This window comes from Sturnira hondurensis, unplaced genomic scaffold (assembly GCF_014824575.4).
Source record: "Sturnira hondurensis isolate 20B ecotype Veracruz unplaced genomic scaffold, ASM1482457v3 Scaffold0006713, whole genome shotgun sequence".
Taxonomy (NCBI): domain Eukaryota; kingdom Metazoa; phylum Chordata; class Mammalia; order Chiroptera; family Phyllostomidae; genus Sturnira; species Sturnira hondurensis.
In genome coordinates this window covers 3059663-3079908 of record NW_028079344.1, presented here as the reverse complement: position 1 = coordinate 3079908, position 20246 = coordinate 3059663, and the positions used below count along the sequence as shown (strand labels likewise).

The 20246-nt window shown below is 39.1% G+C and overlaps 1 protein-coding gene across 6 annotated transcripts in view; it reads right to left on the bottom strand.

Annotated features, from left to right (window-relative positions):
* Positions 1–20246, bottom strand: part of ARHGAP28 (Rho GTPase activating protein 28) — a 218749-nt gene that overhangs the window by 88806 nt on the left and 109697 nt on the right. For all 6 annotated transcript variants that reach the window (XM_037050327.1, XM_037050328.1, XM_037050329.1 and 3 more), the window contains exon 2: positions 5431–5633. In XM_037050327.1, the coding sequence (XP_036906222.1) occupies positions 5431–5633 (203 nt within the window). The remainder of the gene's footprint in view (positions 1–5430; positions 5634–20246) is intronic.

Below are 20246 nucleotides of genomic sequence, written 5' to 3'. Positions count from 1 at the left end.
AGCCTTCTGATGTGCTTCACAGGTCCAGTTTCTTAGCTAAGCAAATCTTTTATTTACATTCTTGTTTTTATTGTTCACTGGCTTTATAAACATTCCCTTTAACAGAAAATGCAACAGCGAACCTAAGTCATGCCGTTCTATGCTAACCCACCACATTAGTAAGTTTGTTGGGGAGCCATATTAAAAAGGGAATAAAATCTTCCAGGAAAGGTAGAGTAGCTTGTGTATAACAGTTATGAACTCTGAACTAAGTACCTTCAAATAGTTATATAAAAATAACTATTTGTGTTCTCTGCTGTTCTCTTCAAATAGTTATTTTTATATAACAATTTGAAGGTAATGGAGAGGAACCAAGTGCAGGCAGGAACTGAAAAACAATTAAATTTTGATAAAAGAAAATACACTGGGTAAGAGTCACATTTATGCAACTTTAAAACTGAGGTCGTTTTTCCAATTCCTACAGTGCTGGGTGGCTAGAACTCAAACAGAAAACCAGAGTTTTACTTATTTGAGAAGTTAGAGCATAGAGTATGGGATTATTAGAACAGCTGGAAAGTGGAAACATCCCTGTTAAGAAAGTCCCCTAGGAAAGAACTTCAAAATCTGTGCATTAAATTCTGACCAAATCCTTGACTAAACCTTAAACTAAAAATGTATATGGGAGACACCAAGCATCCTATTGAAAAACAGCAGCCACCAGGCTAAATGAATGACCAAGATTATAGTTGCTGCACTGGGCAGGGAAGACAGACTTAGGAGTGTGAGTCTCATCAAGTTAACTGCTGCAACTAAAATGTATGCCCTTTACAGAAAGATAAGAGGATCCAGGGTCTCTAAAACATATTAATAGTGTCAAAATATTATTACACTATCAAAAATGTTACAGTATCTAGGATATAATAAAAAGAAAAACTGGATTAATTTATCCAAGAAAAGGTAGTTGATAAAAAGTGACTCAGATAACTGATGTTGGGCAAGGCCTGAAGCAGCCTTTATATCTATACAAAAGAAAAAATGCCCATGATAAGTGCACAGATTATTACAGTAAAAGTGAAAGTATAAAAATATCTAAAAGAACTAAAATTTAAATTATAGAACTAGAAATTAAAATATATTAAATACAAAATTTGCTGAAAGGGCTTAACAGCATACTAGAGACTGTAAAGGGGCCAATCAACTTCAATATTCAATGGAAATTATCCAAGGTGAAAGAAAGAAAAATATTTTTAAACATTTAAAACATTCCCCAGTGATCTTAGGGAAATGCTAAGTTGTGTAACACATGTATAGTTGAAGTTTCAGAGAAGAGAGACAGTAGTGCAGGAAAAAAATTTAAGAAATAATGTCCAAAAGTTTCCAAAATTTGTGGAAAACCCAACTAGTTCAGCAAGTAGGTAAATATGAAAGGAAGTGCACTTAGGCATTTTAAAGTCAAACTGTTGAAAACCAAAGAGGACTTCTGCCAAGATGGAGGCGTAGGTGGAAACACTGTGCCTTCTCCCACAACCAAGTTTGAATATAACAAAGGTTTGGAGAACAAAGACACAGCCAAAGAACAGAAAAATTGAATTATACGGAAGTCTGACAACAATGAACCATTCAACTGGGACCTGTAAGAGGGGCAGAGGCAGCAGCGGAGCAGGGTCGGGCAGGAAAGATCCCCCCAACCCAGGCACGCAGGCAGCCACGGTAGCAGCATGGACCCAGTGAGGGTGCGGGACAGGCTGACCGAGGTGGTCACACATTCGTGCACAGATAAACCAGCAGAGGAGTGAGCAGTGAAATGGACCAGACCATGCAGGCCCCAGCGGGCGAACCCAGTGAGTACACAAGGCGATGGGCTGACCTCGGTCGCACATTCTCACGCAGTGGGACGAACACTCAGCCTGGGCTTCGGGAGGCAGCAGGCCTGACCGCCATTGCTTTCCTTTGACCCCGCCCCCACAAAAAACGTCACAACCCAGCGACTGAGTTGCCCCGCCCTGGCAAACACCTAGGGCTCCTCTCCTCATACATAACAGGCACAAACAGACCAAAGCATTATGGCTCAAGAAGAGCTCAAAGCCCCAGAGCCTATAACTCTAAGTGAAAAAGAAATAGCGAACCTCTCAGATGCACAGTTCAAAATACTGGTGATCAGGATGCTCACAGAACTGGTTGATTATAGTCACAAATTAGAGGAACATATGAAGGCTAAACTAATTGAAATGAAGGGAAATGCACAGGAAACCAATAGTGATGGAAAGGAAACCGGGACTCAAATCAATGGAGTGGACCAGAAGGAAGAACAAAACTTCCAACCAGAAAAGAATGAAGAAACAAAAATTCAAAAAAAATGAGGAGAGGCTTAGGAACCTCCAGGACATCTTTGAACATTCCAACATCTGAATTATAGGGGTACCAGAAGGGGAAAAGAAACAGCCATCAGTGGAAAACTTATTTGAACAAATAATAAAGGAGAACTTCCCCAGTCTGCCAAAGGAAATAGACTTCCAGGAAATCCAGGAAGCTCAGAGAGTCCCAAAAAAGTTGGACCCAAGAAGGAATACGCCAAGGCACATTATAATTACATTACCCAAGATTAAAACGAAGGAGAGAATCCTAGAAACAGCAAGAAATAGGGGACAGTCACCTACAAAGGAGTGTCCATCAGACTGTCAGCGGATTTCTCCAAAGAAACCTTACAGGCAAGAAGGGGCTGGAAAGAACTATTCCAAGTCATGAAATCCAAAGACCTACATCTAAGATTGCTCTATCCAGCAAAGCTTTCATTTAGAATGGAAGGACAGATAAAGTGCTTCTCAGATAAGATCAAATTCAAGGAGTTCATCATCACCAAACCCTTATTATATGAAATGTTAAAGGGATTTATCTAAGAAAAAGAAGATGAAAAATATGAACAGTGAAAGGACAGCAAACTCACAATTATTAACAACCACACCTAAAACAAAAGCAAACCAAGAGGACAGCTGGATCAGGAGCAGAACCATAGAAATGAAGATCACATGGAGGGTTAGCAACAGGGAAGAGGGAGGAGGAGAAGGGGGGAGAAGGTACAGAAAATAGCATAGACAGTAGGTAGAAAATAGATGGGGGGGCAAGAATAGTAGGGGAGATACAGAATCTAATGAACTTGAGACATGTGGTCATAAACTAAAGGGGGGAATGATGGGGGAGGGTGTGTGCAGGGTGGAGGGGAATGAAGGGGGGGGAATAGAACAACTGTAATGGTATACTGAATAAAATATATTTAAAAAAAAGAAAACCAAAGATAGAAAGAAAATTTGAATGCAGTTAAAGAAAGACAACCATTATATACAGGGGAACAATAATATGAATACATTAACTCTGTGTCAGAAATAATGGATGTCAAAAGACAGTAAGATAACATCTTTGAAATACTGAAAGAAAGAAAAACTGTCAAACAATAATCTGATATCCAGCAAGAATACCCTTCAAGAATGAGGGTGGAGAAAAGTCATTTTCCAGTGAATAAAAATGAAGAGAATTTATCACCAGCAAACTTGCTCTGTAAAAATTAGCTAAAAATAGCTCTTTTTAGGCTAAAGAGAAAAGACATGAAATGGATACTGAATATATTTAAAAAGTAGTAGAAATGTTAAATATGTAGATATTAATTTCTTTAAAAAACAGCACTGTCTCTTCTCCCTAAATTTAGTCTTAAAGCCTACAGCCACCTGTTGGAGTAGAGCAAGGGAGGAGTGTATGCAGAGGAATAATCTAGGGATGTGGGAGCCTGTATGCAGAGGAGTAATCTAGGGATGTCGGAGCCTGTATGCAGAGAAATAATCTAGGGATGTGGGAGCCTGTATGCAGAGGAATAATCTAGGGATGTGGGAGCCTGTATGCAGAGGAGTAATCTAGGGATGTCGGAGCCTGTATGCAGAGAAATAATCTAGGGATGTCGGAGCCTGCATGCAGAGGAGTAATCTAGGGATGTCGGAGCCTGTGACAAGAAGGGCAACCTTGACAGGTAGAGAACAACTGGTGCTGTCAGGGGGATTGATCAAATAAGTACAAGTAAGTGCATATATTTAAGATGATGAAGGCCAGTTTTCTTACTGTCTAAGAAGGAAGTCAGATCTGTTACGGGAGAACAGTACAATGAACTGAGTGGTATTATACTGAAATTGAAGGTATAGGTGTGAACTCAAATATTTCAATGTCTTTAATTATAGAAATATAGATATAAATGTGTATGTGTGTATTACATATATACATTATGTAAATATATAGGTACATACACATATGTGTATAGGTATATGTGTGTATGTATGCATAATATATGTGTGTGTATAATGTGCCTAATGCAAACATTCTTATGTGTATATTTACTAATTAAACTACCTTTAGTCTTTCCTGGTTGTTATGTGTTTACATGTCGACAGATAGCACCTGGAGGAAAAGACATATGCTTTTAATTGTAGGTGAGTAATCTTGCTCTTTTTGAAAACTAAAGACAATTACACTAACTATTTTCATTTATTTTGGTCCTTAACCTTCTTCTATGTAATTTTACTGAAAACTAGTACATATTTTATGGCATTTATTATGGGCAATATAAAAGAATACATTCTCTAAATACACTATTATCAGTAAATGCTTCAAAATTTTTTTTAAATTTTTATTCATTTATTTTTAAAGAGGGGAAAGAAGGGAGAAAGAGAGGGAAATAAACATTAATGTGTGGTTGCCTCTCAAGTGCCCCCTATTGGGTACCTGGCTCACAACCCAGGCATGTGCCCTAACTGGGAATCGAAGGGCAATCCTTTGGTTCGCAGGCCAGTGCTTAATCCACTGAGCCACACCAGCCAGGGCATTTCAAAGATTTGTTTAAAATTATAGTGGCATTTTTTTCCATGTCACTCTCTCTTTCTCTTGCTCTCACTCTCTGTCTTTTGATAATTAATAGTCAAGTACATAGATGTAGAGGCCATCAATGTTAGAATACTCAATCTAATTTTACTGAGTTACTTTATGAAAATATAGCAGCTAGAAGGCTACATGAACGACCAAGATATAGATGCTGTGTAGAGCAGGGAAATCAGACTTGGGAGTATGGGTCTAGCCAAGTTATCTGCTAAAACTAAAATTAACCCCATTAGAGGGGAATAATGAGTCTTTAAAATGGAATCAAATTAATAGGCACAGCATCCCTAAGTAGCAACATGTAAGAGGTCAATTTGCATTTTGTTGATAGCCTGCCTTTAGGTCATGTCTCCTTAAACAGAATCTACCTTGAACCAGTCCAGTAGATATAAACCAACGGGAACAGGGGGCTGATATGCTGAATTCTACTAAATTTATTTGTTAAACTGTTAATGAGATGAGTTCTACCAGCTGACAGAACAAGAGAGAGCACACTGGGATAATAAGTCAGCACACACGAAAAGGAATCTAGCGCCTTACCATCCACAGGCTTGAGCTCGGCTGGGGTCTGCTCGTCCTGGCCCCCCATGCTGTTCTCTTTAATGCTTTCTATTTCCCGCCAGAAATCCTCCATGGAGGCGCTGTCTACGGAGGCTTGTGAGTTGGAGCGGCTGAATGCAGGCGAATGTAGGGATTCATTGGAGAGCATCCTGTTAATTCTTCGACAGCGAGGAATGGATTTTCTGAGGAAAGAATAAAGTCTGTGAATGCAAATCAGTGTCTTCTATGTCACAAATCACATAATTCAATGTAGGTTTAAAGTCCGTGGGGAAATGGAGTTAGTGTGGTAGAAGGGATTTGAGGGAATTGACCTCCGTTCAGTAGTGGCCCGCCCTTTTTTTTCACTCTATATAATTCATAATGCCTCTGTGGCCATTTAAGACTTAAAACAAAAGTACTTTTATACTTCTCACATACTTATAAAGTAGGAAGTTACTTGTATTTGTCAAAACATATACAACCCGTCTCTGTAAAGTATCTAAGATGATGACAGAGAAGGGTGTAAAGTTGGCTGCTCACATCTATTAGGACCGCCCCCAACCAAGAAAAAGAAAAGGAAACAACAATGTTGAGGAGAATGTGGAGAAGCGAATCCTGGTTCACTGTTGGGAGGAATGAAAAATGGTTCAGCTGTTGTAAGCGGGATCTCCAAGAGATTTTTATATGTTCATGTTCATAAAGCATTACTCACAAAAGCTACAAGGTAGAAACAACCCAAGTATCTGTTAATGAATGAATGAATAGGTAAACAAAATATGGGACATAATAAATACTATTCAGATTCAAAAAGGAAAGAAATCCTGATATTTGCTACAATATGGATGAAACTTAAAGATTTATGCTACGCGAAATAAACCAGGCACAATAAAAAACTACTATATGATTCTACCTGTATGAGGTGCCTAAAGTAGTCAAATTCACAGAGATGGAGGGTAGAATGACAGATTCCAGGAGCTTGAGAGAAGAGGGAATGAGTAGTTTAATGAGTCCTGAGGTTTATTGCCTCAAGATGAAGTGAGTTCTGGAGCTGGATGGTGAAGATGGTTGTACAACAATGTGAATGTACTTAATACTTAATACAGGCTTAATGCTTAATGCACACTTAAAAATGGCTGAGGGCCCTGAATGGTATAGTTCATTGTGTTGGGCATTGTCCCACAAAATGAAAGGTTGTCAGTTCAATTCCTGGTCAGGGCACGTGCCAGGGTTGCAGGCCAGGTCCCTGGATGGGGTTGGGGGACACGAGAGAGGTAACCAATGCCTGTTCTTTTCCTTCTCTTTCTCTCTCTCTTCTCCTCTCACTAAAAATAAATAAAATCTTTTTAAAAAAGAAGAGCATTTCAGGAAAATATGAAATACCTTTTTATGTTTATAAGAAGTGCTGTGTGATAAAAGTAATTTTAGGCTGCTTTGTTTTATAACTAGGTAATAAAAGTTTTTCACTAAATTCTTTACAGCTTGACAAGACATATTCTGGTAGGTGAAATATAGATTAAATCAACACAGGTAACAAGACAGTTACTGCTTTCTTTATTATTTTTAGGCCTTAGGCCTTTTCCCTTTTGCAACAAGACTAATACTGAAAACTACTAACAAATTCCTAGAGTTCTAGTCTATACATACCTACCTCTTACAAAACTGTAATCAATCACCACTGCTCATACAGCTGACTGCCCTCTGTGTACCATATTCAGAAAAAGGTTACAGATGCTCTAAACTTTCTCTAGTTCTGGATTTTTTAGGTTTATTTCTTTAAAGTCATTAATATGCTTGATTTGAATAAATATACAGTTTTAACCACATACATAGAAGTAGTTTTTTTTCAATTATTATACAGCATATTAATAAGTGTAAAATTTAAGTAACATACTGTTGCATAAAGCAGAAATTCTCTGCCCATCTGTGCCACCTCAACATTCTCCCCCCCAACTCAAAAACATGTCATAGACATCTTTTCCAGCCAATACAAATAATAGCATCTTAATGGCTGCATGGAGTAGCATAATTTGTCTTGGAAATCAAGCAAGATGAAGCGCAGATGTAGTTAGGGCTAATAATGATGATTTTAGTTACAGGACACAGTGTCTCGCTCAGGCAGAGGGTCAACTGATGAACTTCAGGGAACAGTTCATGTACAACTGCTGAGGGCAGGGGCTCAGACAGGAAACCCAGATCAGGAGCGTCGGACTAACATGCTGGTTTCATCTGAGACAACCCACCCGAAGAATGCTGCAACTGCAATGATCAACTATTCATTTTTGGCCAAAGTGGACAGACAGAATTTCCGGGACAGACACATTTGGAAGAGTTCTTACAGTTTTAGTTAGAGATCCAAATATTTCCCCCTTCATCACAGGGTGGAGCTGGAAGACCATGACCTTCCATTCTTAAAGCATCACATAATGGCGATCCTCAGGCTCATCCAACACTTTGATGAGCCTTAATCTGTAGCTGCATACCTCACCATATTAGGGTAAATAGAGCTTAAGCTTCATCAGCTGTTTGTATTTTTTTTTATTTCAAAACAAGACCAGGAAAACATTACATGAAAAACAGAATGCAACTGTATTACATAGCAACTTGGGTAGGGAAAACATTAGGTTTAACATTAGATTTAAGTTCATGGTAATTACTATAAATTCAAAGTGACATTTTAAAAAACTATTTTTGTATTTTCCTTGATCATTTTTAAGGAATAACTTGTATTATGCTTTAATGATTATTAGAGATCTATAATTTATTATTGTCTACTTTGATTTAGTATGTTACAATTTCACAACAATGTAAATACCTTACAAGGATATAATTCTCTTTGCTCTTTATATTATAGTAATGTTACTTCTTCACATGTCTACATTCCACAATAGTTATCATTGCTGTTTCTTTGAAAACGTTTACAATCTTTTTAGAAAGTGAACAGTTTTTATCCTTTCTTGTGCTCTTTATTCCTTCCTGCACAGAAGTGTATCCATGACAGATAATGCCCCTCCAGCTTTGAGAACTTCCTACAGCACTTCTCTTCCTTGCCATTTCGTATACTGTGGATCTGCGGGCAACAAACTCGGTCAGGTTTCCTTCTGAATACATCTTTAACTCATTATCAGGGTTTATTTTTGTTGTTGTTGTTGTTGTTCGCTGGACAAACCAATTTAGGCTGACAAACTTTTTGGTTGCTTTTTAAAATCCTTTTAAAGATGTCATTGCACTGGCTTCTGGACTGTTAATAGTGACGAGAAGTTAACTACAGTTCATATTGATGTTCTTCTAAATGTAATGCATTTTTTTCTAGCTGCTTTTAAAACATTTTTTCTTTTGCTTTCAGCAGTTTCAGTCTGATGTGCCTAGATCGTGGATTTCTTTGTATTTATTCTGCTTGAGGTTTACTGAGCGTCTAGAATCTGTCATCAATTTTGGTTTATTCTTAACAATTTTCTCTTAAATGCTCCAATCAAAAGACATAGAATAGCTGAATGGATAAGAAACCATGACCCACACATATGCTGCCTACAGGAGACCCACCTCAGGACAAGACCATCACAGACTAAAAGTGAAAGGCTGGAAACAAATTTTCCAAGCAAATGGACGAGAAAAAAAAGCTGGGGTAGCAATTCTAATATTAGACAAAATAGACTTCGAAAAAAGGGCCATAAAAAGAGACCCAGAAGGTCACTTCATAATACTCAAGGGAAGAATCCACCAAGAAGACACTAACATCGTAAATATATATGCACCCAACATAGGAGCACCCAAATATATAAGAAAAATCCTAGAGGACTTCAAGAAAGATATTGACAGCAACACAATTATAGTAGGGGAGTTTAACACCCCACTGTCAAAAATGGACAGATCTTCCAAACAAAATATCAACAAAGATAGAGCTGCACTAAACAGCACCCTAGATGAAATGGACTTGATTGATATATATAGAGCCCTTCATCCTAAAGAAGCTAAATACACATTCTTTTCAAATGCACATGGAACATTTTCAAAGATAGACCACATGATAGGACACAAAACGAGCCTCAACAAATTCAAGAAAATTGAAATCATACCAAGCATTTTCTCTGACCACAAGGGACTGAAATTAGAAACCAACCCCACAGGAAAAAACCCAAAACACCCAAAAGCATGGAGATTGAATGGTATGCTATTAAACAATGAACGGGTCAAGATTGAAATCAGGGAAGAAATCAAAAAGTTTCTGGAAACAAATGAAAATGAACTTACAACAACCCAAAACTTATGGGACACGGCCAAGGCAGTCCTGAGAGGAAAGTTGATAGCAATATGGGCTTACCTAAAGAAGATAGAAACATTTCAAACAAACAACCTAACCCGACGCCTGCAAGAACTCGAAGAACAACAACAAAGACAGCCCAGAGCAAGTACAAGGAAGGAAATAACCAAGATCAGAGCAGAATTAAATGACATAGAGACCAAAAGCACAATTATAAGGATCAATGAATCCAAGAGTTGGTTTTTTGAAAAGATAAACAAAATAGACAAGCCTTTAAGTAGGCTCATTAAGAAAAGAAGAGAGAGGACACAAATAAACACAATCAGAAATGAAAGAGGAGAGATTACAACTGATACCACAGAAATAGAAGGGATTGTAAGGAATTACTATGAAGAACTGTATGCCAAGAAATTTGAAAACCTAGGTGAAATGGACAAATTTCTAGAAAAATATAATCTTCCAAAACTCAATGAAGAAGAAGCAGAAAGCCTGAACAGACCAATAACAGCAAATGAAATTGAAGCAGTAATCAAAAAACTCCCATCACACAAAAGCCCTGGACCAGATGGTTTCACAGGAGAATTCTACAAAGCATTTAAGGAACAGCTAACCCCTATTCTTCACAGACTATTCCAAAAAATCCAAAATGATGGGAAACTCCCAAACTCTTTATGAAGCGAGCACCATCCTAATTCCAAAACCAGATAGAGACACAACAAAGAAAGAAAACTTCAGGCCAATATCGCTGATGAACATAGATGCTAAAATCCTCAACAAAATATTGGCAAATCGCATCCAACAATATATCAAAAAGATCATACACCACGACCAAGTGGGATTCTCTTGAACTACTTCTTGCATCCCATTCTCTCCCCTCATCTTCTGGAACTGCAGAAACATGACCGTGGAGCCATTGACATTGTCTCAAACATCCCTCACAACCACCTTTGCCTGCCCCCCTTGTTTTCTATGCTTCCGTTTGGATATTTTCTATTTCCCTGTCTTCCATGTCATTTTTCCTTTCTTCCATGTGTCCAGTCTGGTGTTAAGTCTATCCAATGAATGCTTCAATTCTGATTTTGTGTTTTTATATCAAGAAGGTCCAATCAGCTTTTTAAGAAATTCTATTTCTATGTTGACATTATTCATGTTTATAGGTTTTTCTCGAATTTCTTCAATATATTTATTTTCATTTGAAAGTTATTGTCTTTTAATGTCAACATCTGTGTCACCAGTGTGTCTGCTAATAGTGAAATAAAGTCAATTAACTGTTCATGGGTCACATTTTTCTTTTCATTTACAAATCTCCTAACTTTTTGTTGTATGGCAGACATTGATTTTAAAAGAACTCGAGACTACTCGAGTAAATAATAATTCCCTCCAGGAGGCAAGCCTTTTCCTCTGATAGTTCAAGTGAGGCACACATCAGTTCAGTCCAACACGGAATTGAGCTGGATCTGGGCTGAGTTGCAGTTTTATAAGTGTTAGGTCACCTTCAGTTTCAAATGTTTCAAGAGACAGATCTGTCCCATCTGTATTATAGGTCCCTCCCTCTAGGAGGACTGTGGGACAAATACCATGGCACTACAAAAATCTCTCTCTGCTTTACAGCTCAGTCCCCAGCCTCCTGTGCTGCTGTGCTCTAAGCAAAAATATCAAGAGGGAAACTCAGGTGGGGAGAACTAGCTCTGTATTTGGCACTTCTACAAATTCCAATGTGCTTAGACTGTGAAGGCTGCCATTAACAGCTCCACCAGGGCCTCCTCACCCCCACGGAGTCCCTCTACCCATGCAGGGGTGATCTTCGGCCCAGCAGTGCATGCACTCGGGGAGAGCTTCATTCCCATGGAGGGAAATGATCTCTTCGTAGGTGTTCTGCTCACAATGGAAGTACTCTTCCCTCACTGGAATTTAGCTCCTTTATACTTCTCTGGTCCACAGTTCCCCACTAAAGTTTTTTTTTTAAACATGCATGATTTTAACATTTATTCTTTTTTCTCTAGTTATTACAGAAGGAAAGATGACCTGCCACAACCTATTTATGACCTAGATAGACGTGGAACTCCCAGAGAACACTGTAAACATTTGGTTTATACTCCCACAAAACATTGTAATAATTGGTATTTTTAACATTTATTTGCTTACACACTACTTGCTCTGTCTAACCACAAGTTCAGTTGTTTTGCATATTTTCCAAAGAATATTTGTAAAATATTTGTAATACTTCTTGCTAAGAAATACTTCTTACTCTGAGGGCCTTTACTATCTCTTACTTTATAGAGAATTTCACATATAATAAGTTTATATCACACACATAAATCATTTGATATTTACACTAACACCATGAAGTAGCCAAAGCAAGAATTATTTAGACATCTCATTATACTAAAACAATGAAAGCAACAGTTGCCCAGACTAAAGTGGGGACACACAACTTCCCATTGTAACTACCACAACATGAAAAGTCTTTTCTAGGATTTCGTGGCCTGGCATGCTCTGTACTGGAACTTCTTCTCCAATCTTACCTTATTTCACTCTCTCCAGCATCAGAAATAGGCATGCTAACCTTTTCAGTTTCTGAAAAGCTAAGGTCTTTCTTCTGTTAGGAAATTTTCTCTTGCTGTTTTTTATTCTGCCTGAAACATCCTCCTGAAATTTCCATGGCAAGATGCTTTCCAGCACTCAGCTCCTGGTCTAAATGTCACTTCCTCAGGGACACTTTCCTGGCCATGATGGCACCGCATTCCTCTAGTCATGCGCCATCTTGGCTTTCTGCCTTTCCTTTTTCTCAGTCTTCAACAATATACAATTAATTCATTCGCTTATATCAATTTCTTGGAACTATTTTCCCCATCAGAATACAGAGGAGCCATGCCTGACTTATTTACATAGTATTTGGCAAATAATAGGAACTCAGATATATTTGCTGAATGAATGACTACTGTGGACCATGAGAAAGAAGATGCATATGAAGAAGGTCTCCAGTAGGCTAATGGAGCTCAATTTTTAAAAACAGAGCCTAGCAGTCATTTCCACAGAGGCAGCCTCTCATGCAAATTGCACTTTGCACTTTGGGGAGAAGCCTGCACTGAACTACCTCCCTCTGCACTGAGCGTTCCTGCCATCTGAGCCAGCCCTTAAAAAGGAGTTCCTGGAACTTTATTCCTCAGTCCAGGAAGACTGAGGCTTACTCTGTCCAATTAGAGCTGAGCAACTACATCCACATCAACTTATTCAACAACCAGTCAGAGCAGCTCCATTTTGACCAATCAGGACAGTGCCTTTTAGTCCAATCGAACTGTAAGGATTTGAAGTCCTCATTTCCATGAAGACAGACCAATAAGGTATAGGGGCACTGATTTCTGTCAATATAAGTCAGCTCCCCTCTGGCTCAGAGAATACATTTTCCATTTCCACCAAAGACGTCAGACTTCATTTCCCTGGCTGGGCTGAAACACCAAAGACACCCTGTTTCAGCAGAGCAGGCAGATACAGGGCAGAGTAGACCAGTGAAGAGCACAGCAGAGCTGTCTAGCCAAAGAGGGGTCTGGCCTCAGGGCCAGCTTGCCCCAGAGCTGCCTTGCCCCTGAGCCTGGTAACAGCAGTAATGTTTTCACAGCTCTGCTGTATCACAACTGAGCTGTTCCATAGCCTTGTTGTTTTCACAGCCATACGCAGTTCAGTTGAGCTGTTTGAACTGAATAAAGTCTCCCTCTTCACCACAACCCATAATGGGCATTCCCAATGGTGCTGAATCGATGCCAATGACCTTCAGTTGATACCAGTGACAGAGGAGCCAGGATATGAATTCAAACCTTTTCCATGTTGATGCAATGCCTTCCCCACAGTAGGTTTTCTTAATTTTAAAAGTCCACTGACAAATTTCTATATCTGCTTAGAGCTATCAATACTTTTATATTGGAGAAGAAATATAGGGATTTAAAGGAAAATCTCTGAAGCCAGCTAGCCCAGGCTTAAATATAGATCTAAGGCTTTAAACATGCTACTGAAACTCTGTGCCTCCATTTCCTTACTTATAAAATATTTACCAAACCTAAGGGGTTCCCTGCTTGGGGCATTCTATTCCAGAATGAGACCTTGTTGTTGCAAGGTAGTTTTATTTACCTGAAGCCAGTAAAGAAGATATATTCAAAGCTCTGCTTTCTCACAGGGAGGCGGAACATTGCTTACGTACACTATTCAGTCATTTACACACTGACCTCTTTGCGGTTGACTACACTTTATTTGGTTGAGTACCCATTGAGCTCATCCTCTTTACATCTGCATCTACAAAATACTCTGCTACATTTTAACATTTAGCAAGAATAGCATTTAGTAATAACATTTAGAACTGATCAAACCTTGAGACCTAGTCTTATCTAACAGAAGTAGTAATCTCATCTATTTCATGGAATTGTTAGAAGGATTGAGTTAATATATGGAAAAATACATGGCACATAGTAAGCCCATGTTTTAAGTGATAACTATAATTTGACTAGTTTGCTAGTATGTTTATAGCTAGATTTAGGATCAGACTACAGCAGGCTCTAGAGTAGCACCAGGGGACTAAAACATCACTAGAACTGTAATGAGATAAATAAAACTAGATCAGTCAGAATTCCTCTCAACCCAACGCCATTCTCAAGGCTTGTCTCCCCAACTCCCTTAGGCTGAATGTAGACAAAGGACACAAATTTAGCCAAAGGCACACAAGGAATGTTCCTCTTCATGGTTTCAGTAAAGTCACCCCCTCCCGCCGCCCATATGGGTACTATTCCCTTCTCTTCTTGCTTCTCCCTTATTAAAATGTGGCCAAAATGACTGGTGCTTCGACAGCCATCTTCCAACCATGAGAGAAAAGCCAAGAAAATTACAGTCATCAGCTTGGAGTCTCAGAAATAATGTGAGATGCTACCTATCTCTGGACTTTGGGAAATCTGAGAATAACAAACACTCACTTTTGAAAACTAATTTTTGTTGTTGCTGTTGTTACTTGCAACCAAGGTCATTCTTCACTGATATAATTGGAAAAAATACTTTAATAGGTCATTTGGGGTAGTGTGAGATAAGACACCCTCTTCAACCCACTGAGAGGAATATTCCATTAAGCATAAGCAGTCAATAACCTGCTTCCTAAAGAGAGTGAGTTCTAATGTACTGATTTTCAGTTTTATGGACTGCCAAATCACGAGCCTCATCCCATGTCTCGGTCTGATCTCAATCCCTATACTGTGGAGTTAAACTTCATGACTGAAGACATCCCTGCCACATACAGGAATTATATTCACATTGCTCTCCAGTCCAACGTAGTTCAAGAGTTTTACGAAGAATTTGCATAAAATCAAAGATTTCCTCTTCCCTTTCCGAAAGAAGAGAAGGACTTCATTCTTTATTGTCAGTGTCTTTTGAGTGATGTTGATGCCAGCACAGTGGGGCCATCTGAAGGAATGGTCTGGGGGACTGACCACAGTGGGACTTTACAGCAGGGCTCTTGCAAGACAAACTACTTGCTCTCTGGGAAAGGCTCCGGGCACAGTCCCAGTAATGCAGCTGTTTGCCCTCTTTGCTTCCTTGAGAGGCCATTCAGATAAAGTAAAAGGACAAATCCCTTGTTTTTATGTTCTGGCTTCTCAGTAATCTTGGATTCTAACATGCATATAAACAAGCTCAAGTTGGATGTCTTGCAAAAAAACACTTGAAAGGCACTGGTGATAAAAGGAAGCTATAGTTTCAGAGTAACAGAAGCCAGAACAGAGACGAGGTTCCCACTTTCTCTCTCAGGCTCCATGACTCTGCCTTTCAATATCATTCTGGCGTCTTCTCACTTTCATCCTGCCATCCCAGTTTTCTGTTCTTTTCCTGGCCTGCCTCTCCCTCTTAAGAAACAAGGAGAAGGCTGATGAAGCTATTCCATCACAAGGTAAACAGGTGTGCCTGAACTCCCTCTGTTGGCAGAAAAGGATACAGAAAAAGTGTTTGTAGATTAGGGGGAGGCTTACAACAGCAAACAAATCTCAGGCACCCAACAAGGAATATTCTAAATCATTTTGAAAGCTGGAACTTTGTTAACTAACGGAAGTTCACATCAGCAGTGAAAGTCTTATGCATCTGTGAATCACCTCAGAGTACAAGCCCTGTGCTAGAAATAGGGAAAGTTGTAATGGAGGAAAGAACAACTTCACACCATTACACACCTAACCCCGGTGATTTACACACAAGGAGGCTCAAATGGGGCAACAAGCTCTCGTGTAAAACAGAATGACGGAAGCTTTTCCTGGGGGTGGGGGGAGGGCAGCATGTTTTTCTGTACTTCTAGCTACGAAAGTAAAGCAACTCCACATGCTTGACTCAAAGTAATTTATGCTACGCTCTGTCTACCAATCTACCAAAGAAAAGGTGATTGAATAGAATCAGTGTTTATACAGTGACTACATGATACACACACATATTTAACAAAATCATAGTACAATCTATGTCTTAAAATCTCCCCCCCTTGGCTGAAGGCAGTGGGAAATGGAGGGTGAACACTAATGGGTATGGAGTTTCTTTTTGGAGATGAATAAGTTCTGGAATTAGTGGTGATGGTATCACGACCTTGTAAATATACTAAAAACTACTGAATTGTATATTTTAAAAGGGTGAACTTTTATATCATGTGAATTATATCTCAATAGAAATATCATATCAATGACACTCAAATACGGGACAGGCTAACAGGGTCCAGAGAGGAGAGGGGAGAGAATCATAGGGGAAAAGGGGAGGGACTCACATGAATAAGTATAAAGGACACATGGACAATAATTAAGGTGGGGGGCGGAAATGGGAGGGAGGTTGGGAGCACTGGGGGGAGGAGGCAGGGCAGGGAATATAAAACAGAAAACTACTTGAACAAGAATTAAATTTAAAAAAAAGAAATATAATATCAGAAAAAAATACATTTTTTAAAAGATTTTGAGAATTAAAAGTGCTTTGATACTGACAACCCCAAAGAGTGGTAAAGATGGACAGCAAGAGAAATCCTCAGTCTTTGCTGGTGGGAATGCAAAATGGCACGGCTGCTTTGGAAGGCAGCTCGGCAGTTTCGCACACAGCGAGTACCCTTACTGTACAACTCAACATCACTCTCGCTGGTATTTACCCAAGGGTTTGAAAATATAGGTTCGTGTAGAAAACCTGCACACAATGTTTGAGGCAACTTTACTCATAACTGTTATGACTTGGAAGCCACTAAGATGTTCTTCAGTAGGTAAATGGATAAACTGTGGTATATCCTGACAACGCAATGTTATTCAGAGCTAAAAGGAAATGAGCCAACAATCCATGACAAGACATGAGGAAAACTTCAACACATATTACTAAGTGAAAGAAGCCAATCTCAAAAGGTTACATACTGTATGGTTCCAACTATATGACTTTCCGGGAAAGGAGAAACTACGGGGACAGTAAAAGTTCCATGGCTGCCAGGGGCTGGGAGGAGTGATGGTAGGCACAAGGGCGGGGTGAGCAGGTGGAGGACAGAGGATTTGAGGGCACTCAAACTGTTAGCACAGGTAGCTAGTTAGAACCATTAAGGGAAGGAAGCAAAGGGAATCGGACATGAAGCCTAATAATCTAGAGAGCTGAACCATATATTAAGCATAATTTACTAAGCGGTCGAATTGGACATTACACCCGCTTCACTAGGAAGTTGCAGCATTCATGGGCTCACCAGGAGACCGCCACATCCTCTGTCCTAGGGACCTAATCCCTGAGCAGGCAGGAAGAGTCTTCCAGGGAAACCTCATGCCTGGTACTGGGACTCTCTGGGGAAGAAGAGAGGGAATTCCTCTGCTAGGCACATGCACAGTAGAAACAAAGATGGCAAAAGGGGAGGTAAGCTCATGTGCAACAGAAACTAGATGACACAGCAAAACTCTGATGCATGTGCAATAGGAGTCAAAAGGTGATGCAAATTTGTGAAAAGATCTACGGGCTTAGACAGATGGAAAGCTGCTTCCATGAGTGGTTAATGGCTGCTTTGGGCAAAGATAACAGTCAAAGATGGGAAATGGTCTTAACTATTCAACTAATAACATTTGAAATAAGTGACAGGCTAAAATAAAATGTTTGCTTTGCAGGCAAAGGAAATCACCAAGTGTGAACCTCTTATGTTCTGTCTTTTAAAACTAATATGCAGTTCATGACCTTGATGTTCTCAGTCAAGCCTACAAATGACTCATCATACTATCCTCAAAGATAAAGTTGAAATTATGAGTGGAATACTAGTTTGGTGAGACCTAATCTGTGCTCAGAGGCTCATATTTTTATTTCATTAGGAGATGCCCAGGAAAGAATCTACAAAACAGAAAGTAAGAAAAAAGTAGCTTTCTTTTACTTTTTAATAGAATTCCACTTTAATCCATTTAGAGACATAGGTTACCATAAGAGTCTTGGTGATCTGTATGTTTTGTGCTTCTGAAATTATTCTTCTCCATTTAATGAGGATAAATAATTTTTAAATGTTTTTACACAAAAAAGCTATATATTTTCTCTATATTTTAGTACAAAACTGCAATATGTGTATTTTTATTATGTCATTTACAGATGCCTGCTGTGGCTGGTGTTGCTCTGCATGACCTTCAAAGGGTTTAACCAGATGACTTCTCCATTCAGAGGGCCCGCCTTGGTTTTCCAGCTGTCTGTCTGCCTCTCTGGGGCTGTGATGGTTTGTTGGAACGCAACCATGTAACTAACCTCTGTTTCCTCGGGTGGCCTCTCCTGAAGAATGGAACTCCTCAAACTTATTCTGTTGCCTCTACTGTTATTATCACCGTTATTAATGTTCAGCCATAAAAATGTGAAAACTCTATTCCATTGCTTCCTTGTACTGTTTGTTACTGAAATTTCTTTCTGTTGCTCCTCTTCAGTTCCAAAAATTCAGTAATAGCAGGACAGAATCACAACCAAGATCACGGGTCATCAGGTGGTCTCTCTGCCTGGTGTCTCATATAGTCACCTGCATGTATAGGACCTGAAAGAGCTCTGCGGTCTAGAGTGACAGGCTTTCCCCTAAGTCAGACTGGCCTTCTTCCTCATGGGGTCCTCGCACCATCTCGGCTTTAAAGTATTTGGTATCAAATCCAAAGTAAAACATAAATCCAATTTATTAAATTCTCACAGGAGCGAGTTGCCATTTGAATAAATATTTATCAACATTGCTTGATTTCTTTTCTTTCACAATATAATTTTCCATACTCAGGCTCACTCCATAATGGTTTTAGTTCTACAGGGTGAATTTGAGTAACAAACACCTTCATTTTCATTTGCTAACCTTAAGGTGGCTGCTTCCCAACTTCCATACAGGAAACTTTAAATTGTAAAGCCATAACTAAGGTTTCCAGTGAAACAGGGTCCTAGAATTGAAGAGCAGAGAGGAACTTTAAGAAATGCCTAAATTGCCCTGGCTGGCGTAGCTCAGTTGATTGAGCGCAGGCCTGCTAACCAGAGGGTGACGGTTCGATTCCCAGTCCGGGCATATGCCTGGGCTGCAGGCCAGTTCCCAGCAGGGGACACATGAGAGGCAACCATACACTGATATTTCTCTCCTTCTCTCCCTCCCTTCTCCTCTAAAGATAAATAAATACAATCTTTTTAAAAATTTTAAAAAAGAAATACCCAAATAAATCACTATGTTTTACAGATAAGAAAAGCAAGCGAAGCTCCGAGAGGTCAAGTAACTCATCCAAGATCACACCACTAATTATTAAGAACTAGAACTACAAATTTGGTCTCCTGATGCCTAATCCCATAATCTTTCCCCCCAACCACTAGGCTTCTGATTCATTTATATTTTATATAGTTTAATCATTCACCAAAAAAACAATAACGCTTCAAACTTTTACATTAGAGATTATACTTTTCCCTTACTGTACTTCTGAAAAGGAGATGATAACATATATTATCAAGCATATCATATTCTTATTATAAAACATTCTAGGAATTATGTCCTTACTCAAAGTTTTTATTAAATAACAAAGAGAGATGTGGCAGGTGTAGCTCAGTGGATTTAGCACAGGCTGTGAACCAAAGGGTCACTGGTTCGATTCCCAGTCAGGGCACATGCCTGGGTTGCTGGCCAGGTCCCCAGTGGGGCCCGCATGAGAGGCAAGCATACACTGATGTTTCTCTCTCTCTCTCTTCCCCCCTTCCCCTCTCCCTAAATAAATAAATAAAGTCTTGTAAAAAATAACAAAGATAGCTATATACAAAAGTGTCTCATAAGACAAAGATTTTTTTTAAAGTTCTCTACGAATCTGAAATAACAAAACTGGTGAGTGTAGCAGACCAAACACACTGGCTACTGTAAGTTGTATATAACATATAAACACCTATCACATGTTAAAAAACAACTGACACATATCTTACCTAAAAGGACTGTATTAGCACTATTAAACACAAATCACATTTTAATCTATCCATTCATTAGCATTTTAGAATATATTAGTTTCTTGAAATACTATCAATAATTTATGTCTTCTATTTCAAAACCATTCAAGGAAGTAGAAGCCATGACTTCTTT